Source organism: Fistularia commersonii, chromosome 8 (genome assembly GCF_037954325.1).
Source record: "Fistularia commersonii isolate RoL2024-O1a breed Wild chromosome 8, RoL_Fcom_v1.0, whole genome shotgun sequence".
Classification (NCBI taxonomy): domain Eukaryota; kingdom Metazoa; phylum Chordata; class Actinopteri; order Syngnathiformes; family Fistulariidae; genus Fistularia; species Fistularia commersonii.
This window is the reverse complement of record NC_141291.1, coordinates 9581997-9609848: the sequence shown is the minus strand read 5'-3', so window position 1 is coordinate 9609848 and position 27852 is coordinate 9581997. Positions and strand designations below refer to the sequence as shown.

Sequence of the window (27852 nt, the reverse complement as noted above, 5' to 3'; positions counted from 1 at the left end):
TGATATATGATTCATTTAAGTTTAGTGTCTGGTGATCGTGCATATTTTCCTGTGCTCGATATTTAGCGCTTCTTCTGTGTGCCGATGTGTGTGATGCGTCCACCTTCTCAATAAGTGTGGCTCCGGCCGGTAGCACGATAAGGTTCCTTGTGTTGCTGACAGACTTTTAACATTTGACAGCGGACACTGTGTAGATGTCCCAGCCTCCGGTGAAATTTAGCTCTTTTTAACCCTTGTGATTAAACCGGTATATCCGAGATGCCGCTCCTCCCCTTCGGCTGTTAAACAAGCAAGAGGCCACGAGACGTCAGTTTTTTTTTTTTTTTAATCAATCGATTGTTTCTTTCTAGCCGGCGACCTGGGCCACCTTGCTTTTTTATTTCCTCTGTGCCTGCAGGCCACGGTTATTGAAGTGAAAAACAATATAAGTAAAAGCTTCAACTTGACAACAGCCAGTTTCTTTGCTGATGAACCAGGGCAGCCAAGGAACATTGTCTTGCTGTGTTTCACTGCTGCATATAGTTGCGTGTTTTGGTGCTGATAACACTCAGCAAGGACCGATACGGAGTCCCATTAAAAGGGCTGTCCACTTTAATGCTGAAGTCATTTCGCTACTTGGACGGATGGATAGATAAAGTGACTTTTTGTGCATAATAGAAATATGTAATCCGGCTAATGACACATCATTATGATCGTTTAGAGAGAACTTTATATGTCCTTCATTATTCCTTCTATCTAGTGCACATAAATGATGGTAGGGGAAAGAATTAAATCATGGTATTAGAGCTGATAAATGTATCCCTGGAATCCAGAAAAAGCAGGCTAAATATGGCTGAAACAAATGATCAGTGAATTAAATTTGCAGATGAGGCTTTTTGGCTTCTATAACTTGTCATAATAAATGAATCCTGACACTGTCAAACAAGTTCCCTGCTGTTTACATGCTATAATTTCCTGCTCTGCATCCTCTTTTCTCCAAACCAGACAAGCATGCCTGGTCACACCTCCACCACACCGTTCCTTTCATTCTGGCCGACCAACGCTTTTCTCCACCGGTTCCAACCTTCTTGAACACGTGTTCTTGAGCTCTTTTCCACCCTCCCCATTTCTCTGGACTGTTGACCCTCAGGACTTCAAATCCTCCACCCTCTTTATCTCCACCCCCTGCAGCCTCACTGTTCCATATGGGTCCCTCTCATTCACATGCATGTATTCCGTCTTGCTGCAGCGTAATCTTGTTGTTGTGGCAACTGGACTTTCTTCACTTGAGGCTGCTCAAGTTCACCGAAGAAGAAATGAAGAAATTCGAGTCCAGTTGCCACAACAAGAAGATTTCAACAAGAATTCACCATGACCTGGTTGACTGAGAACCTTCATAGACATCTTCATTCGTCTCATCTTCATATTGTAGCTATAACATCAAGAGAATCACACCAACACCCGCTAAATGAAATAATGATTGCGCAACAATGTGTGTACGCCACCATTTTTCAGTGTTGTTTTTATATGTAAAGGTATACATTGATATGTCTGATAAACCGTTCAATCCAGAATTTGGCTGTTTGATGAGCAGTTAAAACAAATGAATACAACACTTACATTTTCATTTCACACTCTGTTGGTTTCTGCTGCTTCCGCCAGCTATTTCTGGTTTCATTGTACATTAGATTGATTTAATATGAATCACTGTCACATTTCTTAGACATCAGAAAACGCAGACTACTAGATGTGTCAAATAAGGATGAAAAGAAAACGAGAACAACAACGACCAATGAATGATGATGATGTTAATTAAATAGGAACAAGAGACAAACACAAACATGCAAAGAGTAGGTTTGGCCTTTATCGTGCTTTCAGAAAATATTAATTCAATGCTTTATTTTCATTTTTACTGTTGAACAGATGAGTCTGTGCTGGGAAGCACCGTGACCCCCCCTGCTGTCGTCTCCCCCCCTTCGTGGTTCGCCCGCGAAAACGGGTCGTGTGTTCAGAGGAGTAAAGTTTGCGACTTTGCCCCGCGCTGTCCACATGGAGAGGATGAAGCCGACTGCTGTAAGGACCCTGTTGGGAAGTGACAGTAAACATTCCTGGTCATGGTCATTGGAGGTAACAAAACCAGACTTGGAAAGTGGTTCCAGCACCCCCATTTGTCACAATACACTTACAAATAAGTAAGTTTTATAAATATTTGCAAAAAAAAAAAAAAAAAAAGAAAACGGTAAATTACACAATAAACACCCAATAGTGTTCTGACACTAATGCATTATCACCAGCTGGATCCATTAATAATTCATTATCGAGGTTATTCTTAACAATATATTCATCCAGAGCAGTTTAATAAAATACAAAACATTATTATAAAAAACATTCTTTGGACATCATCTTTGATTCTTGGAGACAATTTTCACACCCAATTTCAAAATATTCTAAAACTGCATTGGCTGAGCAGCGACGGAATCGGAGAAAAAAAAAAAAAAAACAGCACTGTAAATAACGGGTAAAACTGCATTTGGTATGTAAAGTGAACAGCCAAACTCCTCAGATTACATCTGGATTTTTGTGAACCATCTAGAAATCTTCCAAATAACTATATATTGGAACAGTACCCTGAATATTTTACGTCCAACATGGAGTTCTACTGCTTCTAAATGGAGTCTCCCCTGAAGTCACACGGTGCCACCTTCCGCTTGGGTTGCAGAGAGTTGAATATCGGACATCTGCATTAATATTTGTCGCCTTGACATTTGCACTGTCCTAACGTAAATAACTCTCCGGACTTGTTCAGTTTCGGGGTGTGACTTTGGGGCCGGCTCCTGCGGTTGGTACGAGCTGACGCTTGGTGACGGCTTTGACTGGGTGAGGGGCTCGTCCCAGGAGGTCCCCCCAGACTACGGGGGCAACCCACCACCTCTGGACCACTCTACGAACAGCACTGAAGGTGGAGTGGATGACACAACACAACACAACACAACACAACACAACACAACACAACACAACACTCATGAGGGATTTTACCATGCAATTGATTTAAAAGTGATATGTGTGCAATTTCAAGTCAGTCGCACAGGATATGAAAAACACAGCAAGGTTACCAGGTTTAGAAGGAAAACCTCCAGCTGGTTACTAAATATTAATTTTAATATTTATAATAGTAATGATATCATTTATTTTTGGCCCCTTACTCAACACTCAAAGGCACTTCACAGACATATAAATATACACAAAGTACAGATTTAATAGAAAAAATGTAAATAAAAACAATTAAAGTGACAAAGTGGTACAAAAAAATGTTAATAATGAATAGATAAATAAATACATAAATAGATAATTAAAAATAACAGGCAGTATTCTGGAAAATGAGAAAATGAGATGGAAGAGAGAGATTACTTGAAAACACAGAGGTTCTACTGGTCTACAATAAGATACATCTATGTGATGTGTGAATGAGGGTGAATAGTTTGGACGCCCCCCGACCCCATAATGCCAGATAAACAGCAATGAACAGACAATGAATGAATAATAAAGATGACCGAGTGTAACACAAGAAACCCAACATGCTGTAGATTTCCAACATTAATTCCATCGGTGGAAGAAATAATAATCATACAAGAGACAGCTAGAGTTGACTCCGTAAAATGTACTGTAAAATACAATGTTCCATTATGTGGCTTTTCTGATTTTGTCTACATTCACCCGCCAATAAAAAAAGGCCCAATTGTTCAAATCGAGAAAACAAAAAGTCACCTTTGCGGCAGCTGGACTTGATAATAACAGGCAGGCTTTATTTTGTCGCACAGTCGGCTTTTTTTTGTCGCGCATGTTGCGTGTGAGCACGCTGTGAAAACATGCTTTGTTAGACTCCGATCCCAGGTGTGTGAGGGAGCAAGGTGACGCCTGTGTGATGTTCTCAGAAGCGGATCGATGAGTTGCAAGCTCGTGACATAGGACTAATCCAGAGGAGAGTATCTGCCTGAATATTCTCTGAATATTCGGGAAATAGAACTGTGACCATTCAAGGACATGTCAAGACTACTGGACGCATTCTGTATTTACAGAATTAATCATACACGCTTTCATTTGCACTTACCGATCTGTTTATTGTTAATTCATTCTATTATAGGACTGTCTCAGAAAATTAGAATATTGTGATAAAGTTCTTTATCTTCTGTAATGCAATTACAGATGTCATACATTCTGGATTCATTACCAATCAACTGAAATATTGCAAACCTTTTATTATTTTAATATCGCTGATTATGGCTTACATCTTAAGAAAACTCAAAAATCCAATCTCAAAATATTAGAATATCATGAAAAAGTAATTTTTGTTTTTTTAATTGCATAACAGAAGATAAAGACCTTTATCACAATATCATTACTATAATATGACTATTCACTCTGTCATTCACATGGGAGCACAGAGAGGAGCTTAGATTTGAACATATGCACCACCATGCGGTCTGACTTATCTATTATGCAATTGTTAAAGAACTGAATTCATCTGTTGCCATACATAAGATGAATACATATTTTACTATTAACTGTATTTGAAGCACTTCAGTTAATTCCAAAGGCATTATTACCTGTGGCAAATATTATCCTTTCCTCTCATTATTAAGTGTGGACATGTGCAGAGTGAAAATGGATGGTGGAAAGCCGGAGTCGTTCTCAGAACGAGGGCTTAAATGGAGGGAAAATAACCGCAGGGTCAATATGTCTGAATTTATAAAGGTTCCATTTGTAGCCGATAAGACTCAGCGGACTTGAATACGGGTAACAATACTTGGAATCCGGACAAGTGACAGCTGCACACAAAAACTCGGGAGATCAGGGGATTTGGCAAAGACTGACCCCGGAAACAGAGGAGATATACAGACCGCCCTAATGACAAGGAGAAACAGGTGACAAGAATAGGTTAGCCAGGAAGCTGATTGGATGAGAGACCCGAGGAGCAGAGCGGGGCTGATGAGAACTGATTAATAGACAATGGTGTTGTGATAACACCGAATGAATTACAAGATACAAAATAGGGGAATGGCAAAACAAGCACGAGAGCAGAATGATAACGTTCTGATTTATAAATATGTTTTCTGTATGATTCAAATCATGTTTTAAATGTTTAACAAACTGCTGAATTTGCACATTTCCTGATTAAATGTAAGCCAAGGTGCAGCAGCCGAGGTCACGTCTTCACACGCAGTCCTCACAAACTTGCGTGGTGCGGGATCGTTTCTGCTTCTCCGTATGTTACCAATAGAATGTTTGTAGAAAGACTTATGATATTATTGTATACACCACAACCTTCTACAAGCTATGTAATGTCTTAAGTGTAAGTGTGTGACACAATTATTCTTGCTGATCGGAAAATAAACCTTAGAGAAAAGTCACAAGGTGAGGCGGACAATACTGTGCCTCTCCTGAGGGGGGTGTATGCGAATTGGCAGGTAATAGTGACTTATGTCCCTCTAAAAGTAATGTAGGATAAAATAAATAAGATAAATAATCAAAAAATTAAAAAAAAAAAAATTATATAAAAAAAAAAAACAAAAAAAACAAAACAAAACCAACCACAGATTGTTTTCAGTTTTGTAAAAAAAAAAAAAAAAAAAGATGAGACTCTTGGGAACAAGAAACTTTTTCGTGTTCTTACAATTGTAAATACTGTTCCAAAGGAAGGCAGTGCCTCACCGGCTATGAACATCACCGCACGCCACTACCAACCAATAATATCCGGATTGATCACTGTCTATCATCCATAACCTCCCTTTCAGTAAATTTGATACAGGGGATCCCAGGAATATGTTTCTCTGATTTCTCAATTGTCATGTGAATCATGTGATGGATTGGCGACCAGTACCGGGTCAGCCCAACCTCTCGCCCAATGACAGCTGGGATAAGATCCAGCAGTACAGACAATGAATGAATGAACGTACGCGATACATTGCGCAACTTCAGGATGCACTTTGCAATAAAAGAGGATTATGATGGGACCGCATGGTACCTTCTCAAGCAGAAAGCCATGTCCCGCATCCACTCTCGCCCTAGAAGCTCGCAAAACAAAGATATTGTGAGAATATTATTAAAGCGCAATGATAACAAATCAGTCCCCTGAAAACCTTTCGCAGACGTGTCACAAGTCGGACTTGATGACGACTTCACCGTGACCCCGTGTGCAAAACACACTCCTTTGCCTCGCAACTGAACGCTGTCAGCACCAGACACCCCCCCCCCGGTCAGCGATTAAAAACTGTTTGAACAATTTCCAACTGCCTGACCCTAAACTTACCGGGGGGACGAGAGACACACACTCGCCTTGGCGAGAGCAGCTCTTAGCATCTCCAGTGTCAACAAGTGACAATTAACTTTTGCCATTTACAGAGTAAACCATTCCAGCGGTAGGCTAACGCGCCTCCCTCACACTGCGCTTTTACATGGACATTATTGGCTACTTCCTGAGAGCATTATTCACAATAAACCTCACTTCTCTCAGATACGCTGCCATCCCTTTAGTCGTTCCTTTCAGTTCCGCCTCTGCAGCTGTGCCTTTAGACGCTATCCAACACAAATGATTAGCCAGGTCAACTGGATCTGCTTTTATGAGGAAAAAAAAGGGTCAACATGTTACTTGCAAACCACAGAACGGTGTACAACCACAGAAAAGCCACTTAAAAAAGGAGACATTGAGGTGCCAAACCTAAATCAAGCCCCATTTTGTTGTTGTGTGTTTTACATTGAAAGTCAAAGTCATTACACAAACAGAGTGGCGTTTATTCCAAATGGAACTGTTGTTTACATTCATCTGTGCGAGGAAAGAAGAGCAGATTGCCACAGGAGGACACTTCATTTGGCTGTTATTTCCCATCACATTTCCTGAATAATTTCAAGGCAGGGTTTAGAATTTGCCAAATGTTGAGCTGGCCTGAAAATTTATATTTGGTCTGGAGTAGAACTCGACATGTGTTGTCGGAATGAAAGTCATCGCTCTCGTGCTGTGCAGCTATTGAATCTGGACCCTGACCCTGGTGGCGGCTCCAGCAGCTGCACTCTCCTGTTCTGTACTGTTTTGAAAATATGAATCTGGGAAATTTTGCTGTCCCTAATTCCAAAGGTTTTTTTCTGAGGAAGTGGTTCATCTGACCATAAAATACATTTGACTCAATCATCAAACTGAAGTGGTGCATCCAGCCAGGCTCTCTCTTCTCCATTATAGCTTATTTCAAGATGTGTCAGATGGAGTGAAAAGATAATTTTACTGTGATTTCTCATAGGTCACTTTATGTTTATACTGAAGAACAGTAGTAGTCTTCATCCAAGGGCAGTGCTTCGAAGCCCGTGGTACCAGCAGTCGGCCTCAGGGTGCACCATGACCTTCTGGTAAGAGTCACTGTCTCTAAACACACGGTCAGATTGACTTTCCTCGCTCACCGTCCCTCGTTTTTATCTCCCTTTGCTTTGGATGGTGTGTCTCCCTTGGGTCAATGGGAGCAGAAAAATATGTCATGTTGTTAAAAGCCATCGCTTATTGTGCAACTTTTTCATCCTGCAGACAAGGCCATGGGGGGGGGGCTAGAGCCCTGCTGTGATTGGGTGAGAGACATATATATCTGTATATACATATAAATTGAATGTGCCCTCATCTTCCTCAGGCATTATAATTCGGGGATATCTGTGGGGGCTGCCGATATGTACCTCCGCATCAAGGGAGTGCAAAACAAAACAGTCATATGGAAGACGGTGTACGACCAAGGAAACCAATGGAACAGGGTGACGGTGCAGCTGGGACGCCTCAACCTGCCCTTCCAGATAGCCCTGGCAAAAATCAGCTTGGGCGTGTTTGACGGCATCTCCGCCTTGGACGATATCACCTTCAGGAACTGTTCCATGCCTCCTGCTGTGGGACAGTGTCCTCCACGCACGCACTTCCACTGCACGCGTAGCCGGGCGTGTGTGGAACACTTCAAGATATGCGACCTTGTGGACGACTGCGGGGATGGATCAGACGAAGACGGATGCTGTAAGCGGCAGTTTTTATGACATATATTTAGCAGTAGAGGAAGCCATTTCTGAAACACAGTACATATTTTGTATGAATGAACGTCCAGTTAGTTTGAAATGTGTCATGTGCCATAGCTCCGGAGCTTCAGTGTAACTTTGAGCATGGGCTGTGCAGCTGGAAACAGGAGCGAGGTGGCGGAGACGTGTTTGACTGGATCCGCACACAAGGCCCGACGCCATCTTTCAACACGGGCCCCTGGAAGGACCACACGTTGGGGACCAGCAATGGCTACTATCTCTACATAGAGTCCTCTGTTCCCCAAAAGTTCCGGGACACGGCCGTGTTACTGAGTCGGACCTTCCAGCCCACCCGCCGCCGTGGTGAAAATCCTTTCGGTGGTGACCGCCACCACTGCGCCTTCCGCTTCCATTACCACATGTACGGCTCCCATGTCTTCTGCCTGGCGGTTTTCCTTCGGACCGCCGCCACAGGCCGTGGCCACATGCTGTGGGTGCGATACGGAGACCAGGGCAACCTGTGGCACAGGAAGACCCTCTACCTCACCAGTGCTCGGCCCTTCCAGGTTACTATCTATCTATCTATCTATCTATCTATCTATCTATCTATCTATCTATCTATCTATCTATCTATCTATCTATCTATCTATCTATCTATCTATCTATCTATCTATCTATCTATCTATCTACCTACCTACCTACCTACCTACCTACCTACCGACCGACCGACCGACCGACCGACCGACCGACCGACCGACCGACCTACCTACCTACCTACCCACCCACCCACCCACCCACCCACCCACCTACCTACCTACCCACCCACCTACCTACCCACCCACCCATCCATCCATCCACATTGTCAGTGGACAAAATGTTAAGTTATCTCTAAAGAAATACAATCCTTAAATTATTGATCTAATATGACAGAAAAGTTGATTGGACAAGAACAAAGCTGAAATGCATCAGAGTAAAATGGGAGCAGCGTAGGACTGCGATGCTGTCACAGCTGCCGTTAATCTGTGGTCCCTTGTTAGTATTACTTGGCTTTATAAAAACAGCGGCCGTCACATCACACCGCATTAAGTCTGAATTCAGCCCCTGGTGTGTGCTCAAAGATTCAGGCAGTCAGGGGCAGTGGGTAAATACAGTTTCCCAGATGGCAGAACCGAAATGCCGTTGAAGCAAAAAGTCTGTATTTATGTGTGCGCTGCAGAATCCCATGATGAAAATCTATTTAATAAGTCGGGAGCCTGACGCCGGTCCTTCAAAATGGACACTCTGCCGCCATCACTCATGTGCGAGTGTAACTTGGCAGGCACATTAATACTTTTCCTCTGTTCTGACATTGATAACTGCAGCTCTCCTCGTCAAAATAATTGACTCCAGGAGGGATAAAGCTGACACTGATTAAATATATTCATTTGATAACAGTGTGGGAATAACGGCACATCAAGTCTCCTGCCGTGATGTCAGGATTGTCATGCATGCAGATTTTGGATTGCTGTTTTTGGCAGAAAATGAGGGCATCTGCCCAGAATCTTGCGGGAACAGGCCAGATCTCCCACTGTTGCAACATCGGAAAACAAGCATACATTGGCAGCCTCCTCCGTCTCGAACTTCCAATTAAGGTTCAACCAGGCTTCTTGGCTGTCTCGGCACATCGGTATTCTGAAATGCTGGTTGTGCGCCATCAGCATCGTCACAAAACAGAAAAAAAGAAACTCACATCGCAATATTATATATCTGAGTAATGAACGAGTTAATAGCTAAATTCTGTATTTCCAAATAATTTTCCCCGTGTCAGAGAAAGTTGATTCCTGTATAACCTCATCTGTCAGCCTGTCCATCACCACTGCAAACAAGAAGGGGCTCAGAGCTGATCCCTAATGGAGTCCCACCTCCACTTTGAACTTCTCTGTTACCCCTACAGCACACCTCACCACAGTCTCACAGTTAGCATACATGTCCTGCACCAGTCTAACATACTTCTCTTCCTCACCAGACTTCCTCATACAATACCATAGCTCCTCTCTTGGCACCCTGTCATATGCTTTTTCTAGGTCTACAACAACGCAACGCAGCCCCCTATGTACTTCTTTATTGGCATTCTCAAAGCAAATACTGCATCTGTAGTACTCCTTCAAGGCATGAAGCCATACAGCTGTTCACAAATGCTGACTTCTGCTCTCAGTCTTGTTTCCACTACTCTTTCCAATAACTTCATTGTATGGCTCATCAACTTTATCCCTCTATAGCTACTGCAGTTTAGAATAAGAATAAGAATAAGAATAAGAATAAGAATAAGAATAAGAATAAGAATAAGAATAAGAATAAGAATAAGAACAACTTTATTTATCCTGAAGGAAATTGTTGTGCCAGAGTTACAAGAAAAATATAACTGTTATAAATGATAGTAGAAAAATTGTATAAACAGTAAAAAATAAGAGAAAAAGGGAGAATAAGAAATACAAATAAACTATAAAGTGTCTTAAGTAACAAGTGAAAGATAAGGAGTGCACAAGAGTATGAAAAGATATTGTACATGTAGCTGTTATGAAATATCACACAGTTCTGAACATATAAACAGATAAATTATGGGTGAGTTTTTTTTAATTTTTTTTAAGGTTTTAAGATTCCCTGCGGCTGAAGGGAGAGGAATTTAAAAAATCTGATAGCCTCAGGTAGGAAAGATTCTGCACATCCCTCTTATTCTCAAAAATGGGCACCATCACACCTTCAATTTCCAGTTTCAGACTCACAAGTCTATCTGACAGTCTTTTCACCTCCAGAACATTCCTAACAAACTCCTCCTTCAAGATAACTCCTACTCCATTTCTCTTCCTGTCAGTACCATGATAGTACATCTTTAAGCCTGCTCCTAAGCTTCTAGCCTTACTACCTTCCCACCTGGTCTCCTGGACACACAGTATATCCACCTTCCATCTCTGCATCATGTCGACCAACTCTCTACCTTTTCTTGTCATAGTCGCGATATTCTCTTGGGAGAATAGGGAATATCTACAGTTGGGAGTATCTATAATACCTACGCTCTATTCCCTACTCTCTTCCCTACTCTACCAAGTCCCTACTCTCAGTCCCAGACTCTTGCCTTTCCTCTTCTCTCTCTCTTCTTCCTCTCCTTCTTTGACCTGATTCTTCATTATATTTGATGATTGAAAATGGGTTTGATGGGATTGTATTTTGTTAATTGTACTTTTTGCATTTTCACCCGCTAGATTTTAATAGAGGGCACTGTTGGAGATGATTTCAATGGAGACATAGCCATTGATGACCTTTCCTTCCTAGACTGTGTCCCATATGAAGGTACACAATATTATCAATGTCTTTTTTCTTTGTTTCAACATTTTCTACAACATACATACTGCACATCTGTAAAGATTTGCTCCTCGCATGGAGCCATGTGTATTCATAAATATATACATTTTCGCCCTTCTGAGACACCCAATGTTCATTCTCCTGTTGTCGTTTCTAGGGGAGCTCCCCCCAACCAACATCACGGTTCCCGACGTAACCCCCGTTGCCCCGACCGTCTTGCCCCATGCCTGTGCCGATGGAGAGTTTCCGTGTGGTCCACGTGACGAGTGTGTGGCGAGGGTCAAAGTGTGTGACTTCAGACGCGATTGCTCAGATGGTGCTGATGAGAGAGATTGTGGTAAATTGTGGTTTGTTTTTCTTCCCAATTCTGCAGATGCTAAGTCAACAAATAAATAAAAACTATACACATCAATTTATCTTTGAGTTTGATCGCATTTGGTTATCCTGTGATTATGAATTCAGGGCATAATGTTTGTTGTTGTAATACCAACTTTGGCCACCAGGGGCTAAAATGACCCACTGCCCACAGTGTTTGCAGTTTATTTATTTCATTCATGTATTTATTTATCGTGCACAGCCGCAGAGTCATGCGATTTTGAAGGCGGGACAACTTGTGGTTGGAGCACCGCTGCAACCTCTGGTCCCAGTCCATTCCCAGTCCATTCGTTTCGCTGGTCACCTGACCAGGGAGAGAGTATTCACGATGGGGAGCAGTACCACCGGCCCATCAACGACCACACTCTGTGAGTTCACCACAAAGATGTGCAAAAGTACAATTATTTTTTTTTTTGCGAGGGAAAATTTAACACGGTGACACCATCTTTCTCAAGGATATGTTATTCAGATTGTATTGTCTGACATGATGTGGGATTTAATAGAAAAACAGCACAGCAAGAAAGTCCATGGTTAGATTCCAAAGGGAAGCCTTTCAGTGTGGAGTCTGAAGACGATGAATCAATGAATGAACGATTTTCAAGGATTCAACTTCACTACTAATCAATTCGGCTCAATACATTTATTTGATGTTTCTCTCCTTAAAACCTCCCAAATCTTTTAATGGCCCTCCTTTGTACTGAGCTGAGAGTGGACATTAGGTTGCAGAAGGGTTCTGTCTGGGAGAGGGTGCAAAGAGAAAGTGACCTGATTGTCCTTATATATGTTTTATGCAGTGGATGGCGAGAACAGAATATGGCACTGCACTTTGACCACCACATTTCAGCAATTTCGTCTCTCTGACTGCCCGCGATTCTCCCCTCCTCACTGCAGGAGGCTTGACTGAAGCTGAATCGATAAGGCATGAGTAAAATGGAGTGGGGAAAGCAGTGGCTTATTTTAACCGAGTAGAGCTACATGTCTTATGGGACTTTAATAAACTGGAGAGGTTGAGCAGATTTAAGCGTGGTGGGGAGAATTGAGGATATGTACGGTGCCGCTGAAGGCAATTACGGCTATGCTTATCTTAAACAATCAAAAAAACTGTTGAACACCCCCTACCCCTTCCTGTCTTATCACTCTCTCCACAGTCTTTCAAATAAAATCCCCAAATTAAAGAATTAAGGCAAAAAAAAGCCCCTTGTTCACATCCACCCCCTGTCGAGTTTTATAATTCTCTTTTATATTCTTGCCAGCAGAAGAACATTCATTTATTCATTCCTTCATTCATACTGCTTGTCCTGCATTAAGGGTGAAAATGGGGCTGGAAACAATCCCAGCTGTCATTGGCCGAGAGGCAGGATTCAACCTGGACTGGTCGGCAGCCAATCGCAGGGCCACATATAGAAACATACAAAAAAAAAAAAAAATTTAGGGTCTCCAATGAACCTCCTGCATGCTTTTGGACTGTGGGAGGAAACCAGAGAACCCGGAGGAACCCTACACAGAAAGGTCCACCCTTGTTGGATTCCAACCGGGACCTTCCTGCTGTGAGGCGGAAGCAGTATCCATATTTTGTGATAATGTGGCTACTAAAGCATTATTTTGGTTCAAAGCTTTGTTTCAACAAATATACATGACACCGCTCTACAGGGTGATACTGAACCACCATAGATAATAAATAATCGACCTGATCCAGGTTGTCCTGTACTTGCTGTCCCTGTTCCCACAGAGGCAGCCGGGAAGGCTGGTACTTGTGTGCCGACAGTTCAAACGGTGGCTACGGTGACACGGCCGACTTCCAGACACCCATCATCTCCTTCACCGGGCCGCACTGCAGTCTCGGCTTTTGGTACCACATGAGCGGATTCACAGTTGGATCGCTGCACGTGAGATAACGATAAATGTTCACCGGTATATCGCTGCTTTAGGATGCTTATTTCTACTTTATGCGTTTCTGCAGGTGCTGTTAAAATATGGAAACATCACTCATGAGGTTTGGTCTCAGACCGGCAACCAAGGCAACAAGTGGAGACGCGGAGAAGTTTTTCTGGGGTTGTCAAATAACTTCCAGGTTGGCCATTTATGCCCTTTTTCCTCATTCTTCTTGTGTAATGTTTGAAATAGGTGTATTTTACTGGAGACCCTAAATTGTCCAAACATGAGAATGACAAAGTGAATAGTTGTATGTTTCTACATGAAGTGTGAGAATGGCCAAATCCGCTGAGGAGGTCAGAGTTTATGATATTTTGAAATGTTACGTCTCTTTTAGTAATTTGTCAGGGGCTCTGCGGAGGTGTAATAATTATCATCGTTATTCTAATAAAACTCTTGATGTATGTGAACAGCAGTAATCATGACTAAACATCGTTGATACTCTTCAAGAAAGAATGTCACCGTAATAAAGTCATAGATCTTGGGCTGTTTGTGAGATAATGGTAATGGCTTTTCCTTACGTCGCTGTCTCTTCTGTCAAAGACAAATGAATCGGCTTATTGGCGTTCGATTTCAACGGAGGGGCGGCTTCTTTCCACACTGCACTCCCTATTAATGAAATGCTCTATTTCCACAACAGGCAGAATCATTTGCCTGCGCAGTATTAATCAAGTCTAATTCTGTTTAATGGGCCTCAAGTTAGGAGTGTGACAGTAATCGGACGTACAGGCTTTCAAAGTGATCTTCAGGCCTGCGTGAACCCACAACAGACCAGGACCCCGTGTCCGCCATGGTTGCCTGGCAGTCATCCTCTGCTCAAATACCATGACCTTTGCTCATTTCCACTGATCCAGATTAAGCTTTGTGACAGTCACATTCAAAGCGGTGGCAGAATTCAGTAGTTCAAGAGCCTCCCCGCACTGAAGTGCCATGATATCTTTATTTAAGGAGTCTCAAGTGCCCTTTTTTTTCCTCTTCTGAGTCCATCAATGCTAGAGATACAGTGTTAGCCGCTCTACTTTCCACCCACTGCTGACTGAGAATTAGCTAAAATATGCAAAATAGCGCAAATGCGTCTTCTAGTACACATCAGAAATCAGTTTCTTTTAAAAAGACAATTTAGTGAAAGGATGATTGTGGTGTTATAACTTTGGATAAGTTGGCAATTCAGACAAACATGTTATATTAAATATTGATATCCATCTCCGAGTCGTTCTCAGAAATGACTAACGGGCGGGTTTTGTGATCGGACAGGTGATATTCAGAGCAAAGCGGGGGATCAGCTACATGGGCGATGTGGTGATAGACGATGTGACCTTCCGCGACTGTTCCCCTCTGCCGGCTCCGGGTCAGTCGTGCACACCTGAGCAGTTTGCCTGCGCCAATGGCTACTGCATACCACAGGACAACCTCTGCGACTTCATCAACCACTGTGGGGACAACTCCGACGAGGACCAGTACATCTGCAGTGAGGCGTCCTCCTCTGTCTGACTGATGAGGCTTCTCTCCAGATTAGCCCCGAGATGATAACATATCCTTGTTTGACTCCCTTTATTGTTTTACTCACTTTCAGAGGGGTTCAGCGGCTGCTGCAATTTCGAGTTTGACCTGTGTTCCTGGCGCCAGAGCCGGCGGGATGATTTTGATTGGTTGATCAAAGCTGGAAGCACTCCAACGGTCGGCACGGGGCCGTCCAGCGACCACACCTTGAGGGATCCTTCCGGACATTATCTCTACCTTGAAAGCTCCTTCCCTCAGGCAGCTGGCGACACTGCCAGCATTTCAGGACCCTTGCTAAGCTATAGGAGCTCGCAGTGCAAGGTCAGGACAAGCACAGACAGACGTCGATCGCATGGTTTCATTGCAATGTCAGAGATTTGTGCGGATCGAGAAGCTCATGGGGCTCCATTCGCAACCCCCCAAAGATCAGACACGGGTCAATAATACAAGCTACCCTGAACAGAAATGCTCCTTGTCAAGGGTTTTTTCTTTTTGTCACCTTGGGAATCAATGACGTCACTGTGTCAAGAAGAATCGGCCAAGTAACAAGTCTCTGTCATAGTCAATGACATTTTCCCAAGAAGATGTGAATGAGCTGGTAGTATGTTGTTCGATTCTATCGTTTTTTTTCCCACTGAAGTTACCCTGAGTGAGATGTAGCGTATTGACTAACCGCTTGCTGCATTTCTTTCGGATTTTTGACTTAAAAATCAAACCAATTTCACTTCAGGTCTGGCTCCTCTCCCGTCCTGTCGGCAGCTCACCCGGGGCTTGATTGAAACACTTTTTTAGAGCAGGAGATCATCTCTGATCTAAGGAAAAGAAGCCATTTGGAAGGAAATTAGGGAGCGAACAGAGACTGTGCAAATGCAGGATTAATCACTTTCTGGTAACATTAATGAGGACAGATACAGTTCTCCAGCTGAGAAAGTGATTAAATCTTACATCGCTTATCAACAGGACACATGTCACACCTGTTTCCACGGTAACGTCATGACGCTGGGCATCTCTTGGAGCTTATTTGAACACTTTTCCCATTCCCATCTCCACCCAGGTCACTGTCTGCAGTTCCAATTTACAGTAGCTCCTAAAAAAACATAAACAGATCGTGACAGTTTTACAATATAAACTTGTACATTCGTAGAAGGCTACGTGATATGTGATTCCTGTCTTTATGTTAATAACCAAATAATGTCTGACAAGTTTGCAGGTAATTCTACCATGAAAGAAAATTCATACAGAGCTCACTTTAGTAATAGTGCTCGTAGCTTCATGTGAGGGTATGATGTAACTAAACAGCCAAATGGAAGTGTTTGGGCGTGTGTGCGCTCTCATGTAAGCCTGTTGTGTGTATGTGTATGTGTCTGTGTGTGTGTGTGTGTGTGTGTGTGAGTGTGTGTTTGTGCTGGTGTCCTCTAAGTTGTCAGATCCACGCGGGGCCGGAAATGATCTCTTGATTGATCACAGAGTTTGCTCCGCTAATTCCCTGTGTCTTGTCCCTCTCCTGAGCTGTCAATCAATCAATCAATCAATCAATCAATCAATCACCAGATCGGCATGAAAGCCCCCAAATTAAACTAGAGGGGATCTGGGGGAGCTCAGAGGGGTGTGCTGAGCAGGAGGTGGGATGCGGAGGCAAGATTTAATTGCAGCAGCTTTCACACACACCTGTATCAAATCGGTCAGAGCGCAATTTCAGTCTTTCAGTCAGAGCACATCAAACCATTCACACAACGGCACATAAATAAGCCTCTGCTAATTCATGCTCCCTCCATATTTAACTGTAATGATTATTGACCAGAGAAAACAGAAGTGAACAACTGAAAGCCAAATATTAGGATGTTCGGTAAATGTTTTTAATCCTTTCAATGACATATTCTTGAAGATTCGTAAGACTCTTATTAGTATATAACGTGCCTGTTATTCAAAATCAAAACATTTATTAGAAGACTCCGGCAGCATTTAAGTTGAAGGTCTGCTTGAGGCCATAAAGTTATTATGAAAAAATCCTCTGAAATGACTTCCAGATTTTGACGTTAGACGCATCTGTTGTGGTTATCCACGAGCAGACTCACTACACATGTCCTGGACTTCTACCGCAAATGGTCCATTTTTCTTTGGGCTGTGTTTGATAATAGTAAGTGAACTTCGACGGCAGGGGTTCCCGGTGCTTGGCGTTGCTAGATTGATTTCCAGGAATCAGTCAAAAATCTAAGATTAAACAGAAAAAAAATGAGTAGTTACTTCGTGTCGAACTCTCGTCTTGGCAACTGTCTTGGAAACTGGACTTGAGTAACGACGCTTCCTGAATAAGGGGTAAAACACCTTCAAGTGAAGAAATTCAAGTCCAGTTGCCAAGACAAGAAGATTTCGACAGGAACTCTCCATGACCTGGATGACAGAGAACCTCCAAAGAGAAGGTGTGGTTACGTCTGAGATTTGTTTGGGAATTTAAGCCTTTTAAAAACTCAACAAGGATGCAAATTACTTTTTAAAAGCCCATCTGGACATATTTTAGAAAGCATCTCGCCCTGGAATCCACCTACCTTACCGTCTCAGTCCACAGAGTGTAAGGGATTTTGTAAGTTGATGTTTTCTGCTGTGCTGCCCGATTCCCCCCCGGAGCCGAACTAATGAACTAATTCCTGGTCAATACATCACCCCGAGTGTGGAAAAACAGATTTCTTGTGCATAACTCAGGATTCTGAGTGCGGCATAATCGGTATAGATAAGGAATGAATGAGTAAATGGATGGAAGAGCAAAGTGAAGGAAAATATTTCTGAGTTGGACTTTCTTTGCACAATCAGCGAATTGAATCCCTTTTTTGATGCTTTTCTACAGATACGTTTCTTCTATCACATGTCCGGGGAGGGCACCGGGACCCTCAGCATCTTCAGAAAGAGTGAAGGGCGTCTTCAACTCCTGCTGAGCCTCGACGGCGACCAGGGCAACAACTGGCAGTTGCGGGAGATCCCGCTGAGCCACACAGGAGACTTCCAGGTCGTGTTTGAGGGGAAAGTCGGCCGGAGTCCGAGGGGCGACATCTGCCTGGACGACATCACCTTCTCCCCGGGGTGTTTGCTCGCCACCGTGGCTGAAGTGGAGGACAACACAACTCTTCTGCCTGCAGGTACGTAATCGTTCCTAGATTTCTTCTAATTGTTGGCTGCATTTTTGGTTGGTTTTTCTGTAATTGCTTTCCTCACCTATCCCTGGTTTGAGCTTGTTCACACTACACCCTAAACCTTTTGTATTTCCAGTGGACGTTGAACCCGGAATGTTAATGGTTTTTGTTCAATGAGCCAGTGCTTTAACAAAAACCATCCATGTTTGTATTGTTAAAAACAAAAAGCAAAATAAGAACAATTTGGTTCATCTGCCAAAGGCTGGATCTCCGTTATGAAAAGGAATTGTTTTCTTTTTATTGTTTTTCATGAGAAAATACATCCAGTATCTCCATTGTAACTCAAATATTCAACACTGCTGTTTTCCTTACATTCAGTAGCTAAATTACATCCTGCTTTCTTGTAAATAAGAAGGATATCTGAATAAGAACATTGTGACTGCTGCCAACGGCTTTGTGCCAAATGAAATCCTTTTTTCCTGAGAAATTGCACAACCATATCACAAAGCAACTGGGTTTTGATGGTTTTCATTGCCAAAAAATGTTCTTCATAATAGAATTACTGGCTGCAGGGGTACAATCTTGACTTGATTTCCGAGAAAGATTGCGATTTCACACTGGTGGAGTATTCCTGCCGAAAGAGAAAAGATAAAACCTTCTTCATCTACGGGGTGTTACCAAAAAGAAAAAGAACACGCCGAGATGCTTTGTGGCCCGTCTTTGAGTAAAGTTGAACCGTTTTGCTACATTGACATTGCTTTTTTTTTTATACTGCTCAAAAAAATAAAGGGAACACTTGAACAACACAATGTAACTCCAAGTCAATCACACTTCTGTGAAATCATAGTGTACACTCAGGAAGCAACACAGATTCATTTTCACTTGTTTTAAGGACATTACATCAAAGTTGGATCAGCCTGGAGTTTGTTTTTACACTTTAATTTTGAGTGTGATTCCTAATCCAGACCTCCATGGGTTGATACAATTGATTTCCATTGATCATTTTTGTGTGATTTTGTTGTCAGCACATTCAACTGTGTAAAGAGCAAAGTATTTCATAAGAATATTTCATTCATTTAGATCTAGGATGTGTTTTTTAAGTGTTCCCTTTATTTCTTTGAGCAGTGTATATGGAGAGAGACATAATATTCTAGATCCGAGCAAAAATAACAGTGACTTGAAATACAGAGATATCAGCATCATGGTTCAACACGATTCATGGTGACATAAAGATTCAAAAGCACAATGAAAGTGTGGCTACAAGTGTTGGAAGGCAGAACTCTTACCTGTTCGAGCCCTCGGAATTACTTAACTGATGATGTGGCGCTGTTTCGCCCTGGTTGACGATTCATCCGTGGCACTTGGGAACTCTCAAAGGGATTTTTCTTGGTAGCCTCCAACATTCTTTACAAGGGAGCCTGAGTGGAAAAAGGAAACGAAAACTGTAGGAGCTGATTCATTGTCGTTGTCACAGAGACTGTAATTGGCCTATTAAATTTATTATACCTCTTGTGTTGGATTTGGGGGAGAGGAGAGTTTGATTGGGTGTCTTCAGAGAACGCACTCCATATGGCCGGCCCTTGTCATTTTGAGATTGTCTGCAGCCACAATAATCGCGTTTCATAAACGATGGAGCTTACTCAAAGCAGTCTCCCTCGCTCGTGTTTCTCTGCATCTGTCTGTATCAGTGCTGCAGAGCAAAGCCATTGATCACTTACCAGGAAGCTCGAACGGGGGGTTTGTGTGCTAAATATGTTTCTTTGATAACGATTTCAATTACTGTACTTCAGGCGTATCTGTCTGCTCCATCTGCCGCTTTCATTGGCACGCTGGATGGGGTTGGCTTTCTTTTAATAGTTCATTAGAAAAATTAAAAAAAAAAAAAAGAATCAAAACAAAGAGAATAATTTAAAATTAAACAAGCGTCACGTTGTTCTTAAAATGGATAAACAAAAAATAGAAAATAATTCTAGAAATGAGAGAAAATCAAGTTATGTTATTCAAATATTAAAGTACATTCAATTTCATGTCATGTTAATTGATTTTCCATAGCGTAAATATGCCATTCATTTTTCCTAACGACAACAATGAGTGTCACAAATAATGCAGCGCTAACAATTGTCATAATAACCGCAGTAATTGAGGCAATCCTGCCTTGCAGGCATCGGGAATCGAGATGCAACTGGAAATAAATGGAGTCACAGGGACTGTATAAGAATAGATAAGAAAGAAATAGTGCCTGTAAAACTGCTGGCGGTGTGCTCTGTGGATTACTCATGGATTTGAAGGGTAACAGTGTTTGGAAAGATATAATTTGCTGTTTAAGTGGTGTGTGGGTGCTTGTGTGTGTGTGTGTGTGTGTGTGTGTGTGTGTTTGTGCCACCATGGGTTCTGCAAGTGGCAACCACCTCATGCATCATTGCACTAAAATAAAGCCCCCAAAACTGGTTATGTTAATTTCTCAAAATCTCTGTCAGAAAGATTTAACAGTTAAAATATATTAGATGTAGCTCATAAATTAAATTTACATGTGTGTTTGAATCTAATATGACTTTGAATTGAAAAAAAAAAAAAAAAAAAAAAAAACGCAAACAGAATAACAGAGGATGCTTACTGTGACTCCACTAGCATTGTGTGACGCTCGAACCTCACGCCCCTTCCACCAGGGGATGGCTCCCTCGCCCCTTCTGTTCATGATCTCCATGGATACCATCACGGCAGATATCCGGTTGACACACCTTTGGTTAATGCTCTACGCTGACGACATCCTCTTGGCCATTGTGACGGGATGGGGGTGCGGACACTGCTTGCTTATGGTGGATCAGGCTGAAAAAATGCAAATGCAGAGGAGAAATTCCCGTCAGATGTTCTATTACAAGAAACCCGGATCAAACTGTCTTATCCCCAAAACAAAACTTGCTAAGTCTCATATATTGGAGGAGAGAACAACTATGCAGCAAGGGTAAACACAGCCTGGCTGCAAGAGAGGCAGGTCACCAGTCTTCTGCAATCACAAAATATCCATCCAATTGAAGTCAAAGATTTGTAAATGTGTTGTGCATCTGAGACAGGCGTGCTGCGGCGAGCACCTGGCCAACGGAGTTGCAAGAAAATCGTACAAAATGCATGAGCAGTATGGCCATGAGGCACAAAGCGACAAGATGTGAGAGGTACAGATGGACGTAGGGCCTTGATCGCCTTCAAAAAAGATATGCGATTTTTGAACGTCTCCCCTGACGTTGACCGTGATGGCAAGAAATGGAGATCAGCGCTCAAAAAAGTGGACCCTGCAGCCGCGGAGGGTAAACGCGAGGAAAATGACGATGACTGCTAACACAAATAAAACAAAATGCAATTTAGCCGATAGAATTTTCACTAAAACCACTCATAAAGCTAACAGCAAAATAAAAGAAATATTCCCATAATAGAGAATTTACTGTGCAGGTAATAGAACAGTCAAGCATGTATAAAGAAGTAGACCATTCTCCAGGCAATGATCTCAGTGTTACTGCTGGAGATAATAATAAAAACAAAGGTTAAAAAAAATCCAAGAGTTAAATCACAATTTACAGCCGGACTTTAGTTTGATATACATTTGTTTTTTCTGCTTTGTTTCTTATTGGTGTTTGAATGTTATTCATGTGGCAGATTTTGTCCTGAGCTGCCCCTGAGAAAAAAAAAAAAGGGAGTCACTCTGGTTGATTTTTAATCATCCCTCCACTTTATCCATTAGGATTGGTGGGAGGTGATGGGAGCTGTTTCCGCGGCAACTGTTTTACAGTGTCGAATTGACAGTTTGGGGACCATAGTACTCCCAATCAGATGTTCTGTTCCAAAAATTAAGTGAGCTGCAGCTGGCTGATTTTTTTAACTGAACTAATTAAAGTAAGTAAAGTCTTTTTCAAAAAATGACAGGGTAATTTCCAGAGCACATAAAGCAGGATGGGGGTGGAGAAGGAAAGGGGGACGTGAGACAAAAATGGGCCTGATTTAAGGGACCTGACGGTGAAATAAAGTTGATCCCAGTGTGAAGAGTCATGGGAGGCTGCTCTATATGCCCCCTCAGCAGCTGCTGCTGTGGAGCCTGTCCAGCAATACTGATGAGCCTGTAAACAGCGGGGACTGTAATGATCTTTCGAAGCCTCTCAGGAACATTTGGTTAATTCTATAATACTGTTACATGACAGAGCAAGACCCAGTGCAAGTGAGCTGAAAGCGTGCAGTTTGTACTCACGGCTGTGAGTTTGATTCTCTACTTTTAACAATAAACTGCCATGCCAGCTTCAAACAGTGCATCGCAAACCTCTCTCCTTCTTCGTTGCCATAAAATACTATGAGACCCACTATTTTAATGTACTTTCCTTCCGTCCACGTGTCCATAGGTCATTCTTATGGACAAAGAAAGGAAGAATGAAATGGATGGCAAAAATAGTTGTTTTAGTAAGCGCTAACCTGGACGTTCATTGTTACGCAGATGATACCCAACTCTGTATCTCCTCCAAACCCGTGTTCACCTTTCCATGTTCCTCCCTTTCTGACAAAAATCATGGTTCTCCTTCAACTTTTTCAAACTCAACAGCAACAAAGCTGAAGTTTCTCTTGTCAGCACAGCTTCCGCCCTTCGCCACTTCCCTAATTTCACCGGTGACATTGCCGACTCCTCCATCCCTCCCTTCTCTCAGGTTAAGAGTCTTGGTGCCATCTTACCCTTGATAATATCACCCGGTTCAACAGACCACAAGCCATCAAGGATCAACGTCTAAACCTATGCGGCCTTCTGCCACTCCCTTCCGTTCTCGTTCCCCGCGCCTCAACTTGTTCCTCCTGTTCCTCTTGGTATTATGGGATGCAGAGCTTTGCTCGCTGGCTCTGGAGCCCCAGCCCCTCCGCCCCGGCCCCCTCCCCCGGTATCAAAAATGCTGACTCTCTCCCTCAATTCAAGTCATCTATTCAAACTTGCCTACTCTCTGTAATCTCGATTCCAACTGCTGTAAATCTTATTTTTTTTAATCTTTTTAAAATCTTTTAACTTTTATCTGCTTTTAACTTTTTGCAAGGTAGCCTGGGGTTCAGATCCCAAGCGATGCTGTTTTAATGTACGGCTGTATATCACGGTTTATTGCATGGGTAACTTATGAGTCACGGTTGTCTTTTGCACGTTTTGAAATTGCAGCAAGATTATTTCGCTTGAAGATTGCTTTAAATATAAAGCCGAAATTTTCTTTTGAGTGTTATGCAATGATTCCAGAGGAAGTTAAAAAAATAAATGATAAAATTAATCATATCTATAGTTATTTTAGACTGATAAAATAAACCATTAGTGGCCATTTCTAGATGCACTTCTGCTGGTTTACTGTGCTTGGATAAAAATAGACCCCCGTCGAAATCGATTTTAGAGGGAGAGATCTGTTAAGGCTGTAGTCTGTCGAGGTTAGAGGCCAGAACCATCCTAGTTTGTGGAATTAATGCGCGGATTAACAGGTGAAGAAAAAATAAAGGGAGCTGAAAGCAACTCTGGTGGCCTTTCATTCAAAAATGACTCTTTCCTGAATGGCTCCTGCAGGCTCAGTGTGCGCCGCGCCAGGCGGCGAGGCAACCGGGCTTCACCGTCAGGAGCTGTGACTTCTTGTGTGTCTTTGATCGGGCGCATTTCTTCCAGTCCTCTGCATCTGAAGAGGAACAAAGGATCAGGAGGGACTTATACCCCTCTCTCTTCTTTAATTACAGGGACAAACCCAATTCATCACACCTCATCACCCTCTCTAACGCTCTACAAAGCCAAGCACTGACCCCGCTGGAATGCTTGGCACCAAAAAAAAAAAAAAAAAAAAAAAAGCCACATTTCTGCCCATTCTTGCACCTCCGCGCGACAAATCCTGATTTGGTCCGCCAACTGCCTTCCCAAAGCCTCTTAACAAGTGCTTGATGCTATCCATAATAATTTTTAACAAGTTGCCAAAGTCAACTTTATTCTGCATGTACTGGACATACAGAGGAATCGAGAAGACATTTCTCACAATCCCACAGTGACATAAAAATAACAATATAGTACTAATAATTATAAATTTACAGTGAGGTGCACTATTACATTAAACCGTAAACAAACTACGAGGTATGAAGAACAAAGTGCACATTGATACAGACTAATATTTGAAGGCATGAAAGCGTAGCAGCAGATATTTTTGTTTTTGTTGTGCACCGTTTTGTGCAAATGTCTGTGTGTAGTTCCATCATGGTATATGGTGCAAGAGCAACATGATGGGTTTCTCAGTGCAAAGTAGCAGCAGTGCAAATAAATCTTGGGATGGGGTGGTATGGAGGGAGTGGGTTAGTGGGAAGAGAGTTCAAAATCCTGACAACCTGGTGTATGAAGCTGTTGGTGAGTCTGGTGGAGAGGACCTGGAGGCTCCGGGAACTTCTCCCTGAAGGCAGGAGGCGGATCGGGCAAGCGAGTGTGTCGACACGCGACGCCATCTTGAATCACACGTCAAATAGCAAGTTCAATTTTTTTCCAGCCCCTGTGCTTTCACTAACTAACCTCTTTTAGTTTGACATAAAACAGAGCACGTGTCACTCATGAAGATTTTGAACATAGGTGTCAAACTCTGGCCCGCGGGCCACTTTTGGCCCGCAGCGTAATTATTTTTCGCCTGCAAATCCATACTAAATAATATGTGCCGGCCCCCCGGTATTATAGCCTACAGCGCATACACCGCTAATATCGCAAATCCCAGAATGCTCTGCTGGTGTTTTGGCACGAAAATCATGAAAGGACCCATAAATGTCTTCTCCTCTGTTGACAGTTATCATAGCAACTTTATTATAATACTGGTAATGTACTACCCCTCTAAAAAAATAGAAAAAGAAAGGCAGATGATCAAAGTAGATCAGTTTGTCGCAAACTGAGCTATAATCAATGTTTTCTTGATGGTCTATCATTATTACTATTATCATTATTATTATTATTATTATTATCATTATTTTATTTTTACAGTCATCAGCCTGTGGTAAAAGGTTAAAATTGAACTCAGACGGTTTTAAATAAAAACAAGCAAATTATTTCTATGTAATTTTTATCTAAATAATAAATGCCATTCATTTTTTTATTTTTTTATTTGAAATTCAATTTTAATATTAAGTTATATATTGCCTAGTATTATCCTTTGCTTGTTCCATATGCAGTTTTTAAGCACAACTTGTTTGGGTGAAAAGGGTCACCGTTATATCTGGAGGAGGATTTTCAATGTTGGCCCGCGACTTTGTCCCAGTTTTGAATTTTGGCCCACGGTGTATTTGGGTTTGACACCCCTGATTTAGAAGTTTAAGACTGTCTTTATTTACTGATTGTTTGTGTTACACCTGGCTCACTTTTAGAGCGAGTTCAAGCTCATTTCAGTCATGATGCCTTTCCATGTTACTCTCAATGAAATTTTACATTTAATTCAAAGAGACACAGAGTGCAATGAAATTTGGAGATAGCAGCACTTAGGTTCAGTGTTATCAAAACCCGACACAAACAACCTGAAAATGCAGGACACAACCCAATAATGCAACAACAACAAAAGCTGCATCTCTGGGTTAGAGATATAAGACAGAAAATAATACGAGACAAAAAATATATAAAATAACATATATAAATATGTAGACAGAAAAAAGTTAAAAAAGTGAAAAGTGGAAAAAAAAACAGTAGGTATGTTGATGTGTGCGTCTCCATGGGTTTATTGCACAGCACTGTATGTAAGGTTCAATCGTTCAGGATTGTGCTGAATTTTTACAATCTGTTTGTTTTTGCATTGATTGTCCTAAACCGACTCCTTGAGGGCAAGAGTTAAAATAGATAGTGGCGCAGGTGGGATGGATCTCTGAATCTTCTGTGTGTGTAATCGATGCCCTCAAGTGACGGGATGAATCGCAACATCGCAACAAGTGTCAATCTTTTATGTGTTATTTGCAGGGTCTTGTCCTTTAGGGTCTCTGCTGTGTGACAACGGTCATACATGTTTTGCTCCAGCACAGCAGTGTGACTTCAGAAATGACTGCGGTGACGGCACTGATGAAAAGAGCTGCGGCACCTCCTGCTCCTTCGAAAATGGTACCTGTGGCTGGAAAAGCTCCTTGGCAGATAACTTTGATTGGGCGCTGGGTTCGGGGTCAGTCCAGAGCATAAGGCCGCCATATGATCACACTTTGAAGGATGAAAATGGTATGTGTATATAATATATATTCCCAATATTTTGTTAGCATATTGTTCAGAGCATACTGAGTTTATTACATGCGCATTGCTAATACATTCAAAAAAAGTAAATAAATAGTTTTTTATTAAATATATTGAAATCTGAAATACAGATACTTTTTTAAAATATCCACGTATCTATATTTTTTTCCCTTTTTTTTTACCTACAATACACAACAACATTACTAAAATTATGTGACATTCACGTTTTCTATTGCAGCATTGACGTACGAGAGCATGCACTTCTATTTTATCAAGCTCAACAGCTCCAGGAAATAGTTGTTTAAAAAAGAACATTTGAATAAGCAGTGCAGAATTACTTTATTTCCTTTCAGCATTTTTTGGAATATTTGTCGGAGTGATTCTTTTCACCCCTCGCTTTTGTGTTTTAACCGAATATTGCTCTCAGCTGTTTTTTACCCGGAGAGAAAAAGGTTGAATGAATTTTCTTATATTTACAACGTGGACTCTTTCTGCTCGTATCACCCCGTAATGGCAGACACCGAGTCTGCAACATGGTAGAACAAACAAAACACATTAGCTAACAATATTATACTTTATTCCATGTCTGATGTGGCAACTATCTGATAATCAGATTATCCATGAATTCAAATATCCATGACAAATTTCTTTCATCACGTTGCCATCACAGATCACCAGCGTCGGGAGATTGTCATCATTTCCTCTCCTGCTCTTCCTCGTTCATGCCCGTCTCCCCTTTCCCTGCTCTTTCCTCCCTGTAGGTCATTTTGTCTATTTGGAAGCGACACCGGAGGGATTGAAAGGTGATAAAGCTCACATTAGGAGCTCCGTATGGAAGGAATCCAGCCCCATTTGCAAGCTCTCCTTCTGGTACTATATTTCCCACAAGGCCTGCGGGACCATTCGCGTGCTAATCAAGGTAAACATCTAGATTAAAATGATAGGAAAATAGAAATTCAACAGTGCTGGACAGCTAATGACAAGTTCCCCTGTCATCTATCAAGAGTCATCACAGTGCTCAGAACTGAAGTTTGATTAAATGGGGTTAATATTGGCTGTGATAACCTCAGTCAGTAGGTGAATGGGAGCAGAGAGGGGGGATAGAAGACCGATGTTGGGGTCACGATCGCCCTCCAGCTCAGGGCGACCCCATCCAACCATCTGGGCGCCCAGCAGCAAGCAACCTCTCGGTCGGTCTTTAAGATTTCCTCCGTGTCACGCCTGCAGTCATCTAGTTTCTGCACGGGCGGTTGAATTTTAGCGATTATGATTTCTGCTTGCAGCCCTCCGCCATTGAAATTCTGCAGTGATTTACTTTGCCTTCTTCCTTTAGTCTGTATTCTCTTAACTTTA

The 27852-nt window shown here is 42.1% G+C and overlaps 1 protein-coding gene across 1 annotated transcript in view; it reads left to right on the top strand.

The window, feature by feature from the left end:
• malrd1 (MAM and LDL receptor class A domain containing 1) overlaps window positions 1–27852 on the top strand; it is a 55788-nt gene that overhangs the window by 6015 nt on the left and 21921 nt on the right. The window contains exons 6-20 of the mRNA XM_086151628.1: window positions 1908–2052; window positions 2786–2938; window positions 7269–7374; window positions 7647–8014; window positions 8131–8579; window positions 11253–11340; window positions 11510–11689; window positions 11930–12095; window positions 13457–13613; window positions 13688–13798; window positions 14914–15127; window positions 15233–15480; window positions 18002–18290; window positions 26239–26487; window positions 27261–27418. Coding sequence (XP_086007754.1) covers window positions 1908–2052; window positions 2786–2938; window positions 7269–7374; window positions 7647–8014; window positions 8131–8579; window positions 11253–11340; window positions 11510–11689; window positions 11930–12095; window positions 13457–13613; window positions 13688–13798; window positions 14914–15127; window positions 15233–15480; window positions 18002–18290; window positions 26239–26487; window positions 27261–27418 — 3081 coding nt within the window. The remainder of the gene's footprint in view (window positions 1–1907; window positions 2053–2785; window positions 2939–7268; window positions 7375–7646; window positions 8015–8130; window positions 8580–11252; window positions 11341–11509; window positions 11690–11929; window positions 12096–13456; window positions 13614–13687; window positions 13799–14913; window positions 15128–15232; window positions 15481–18001; window positions 18291–26238; window positions 26488–27260; window positions 27419–27852) is intronic.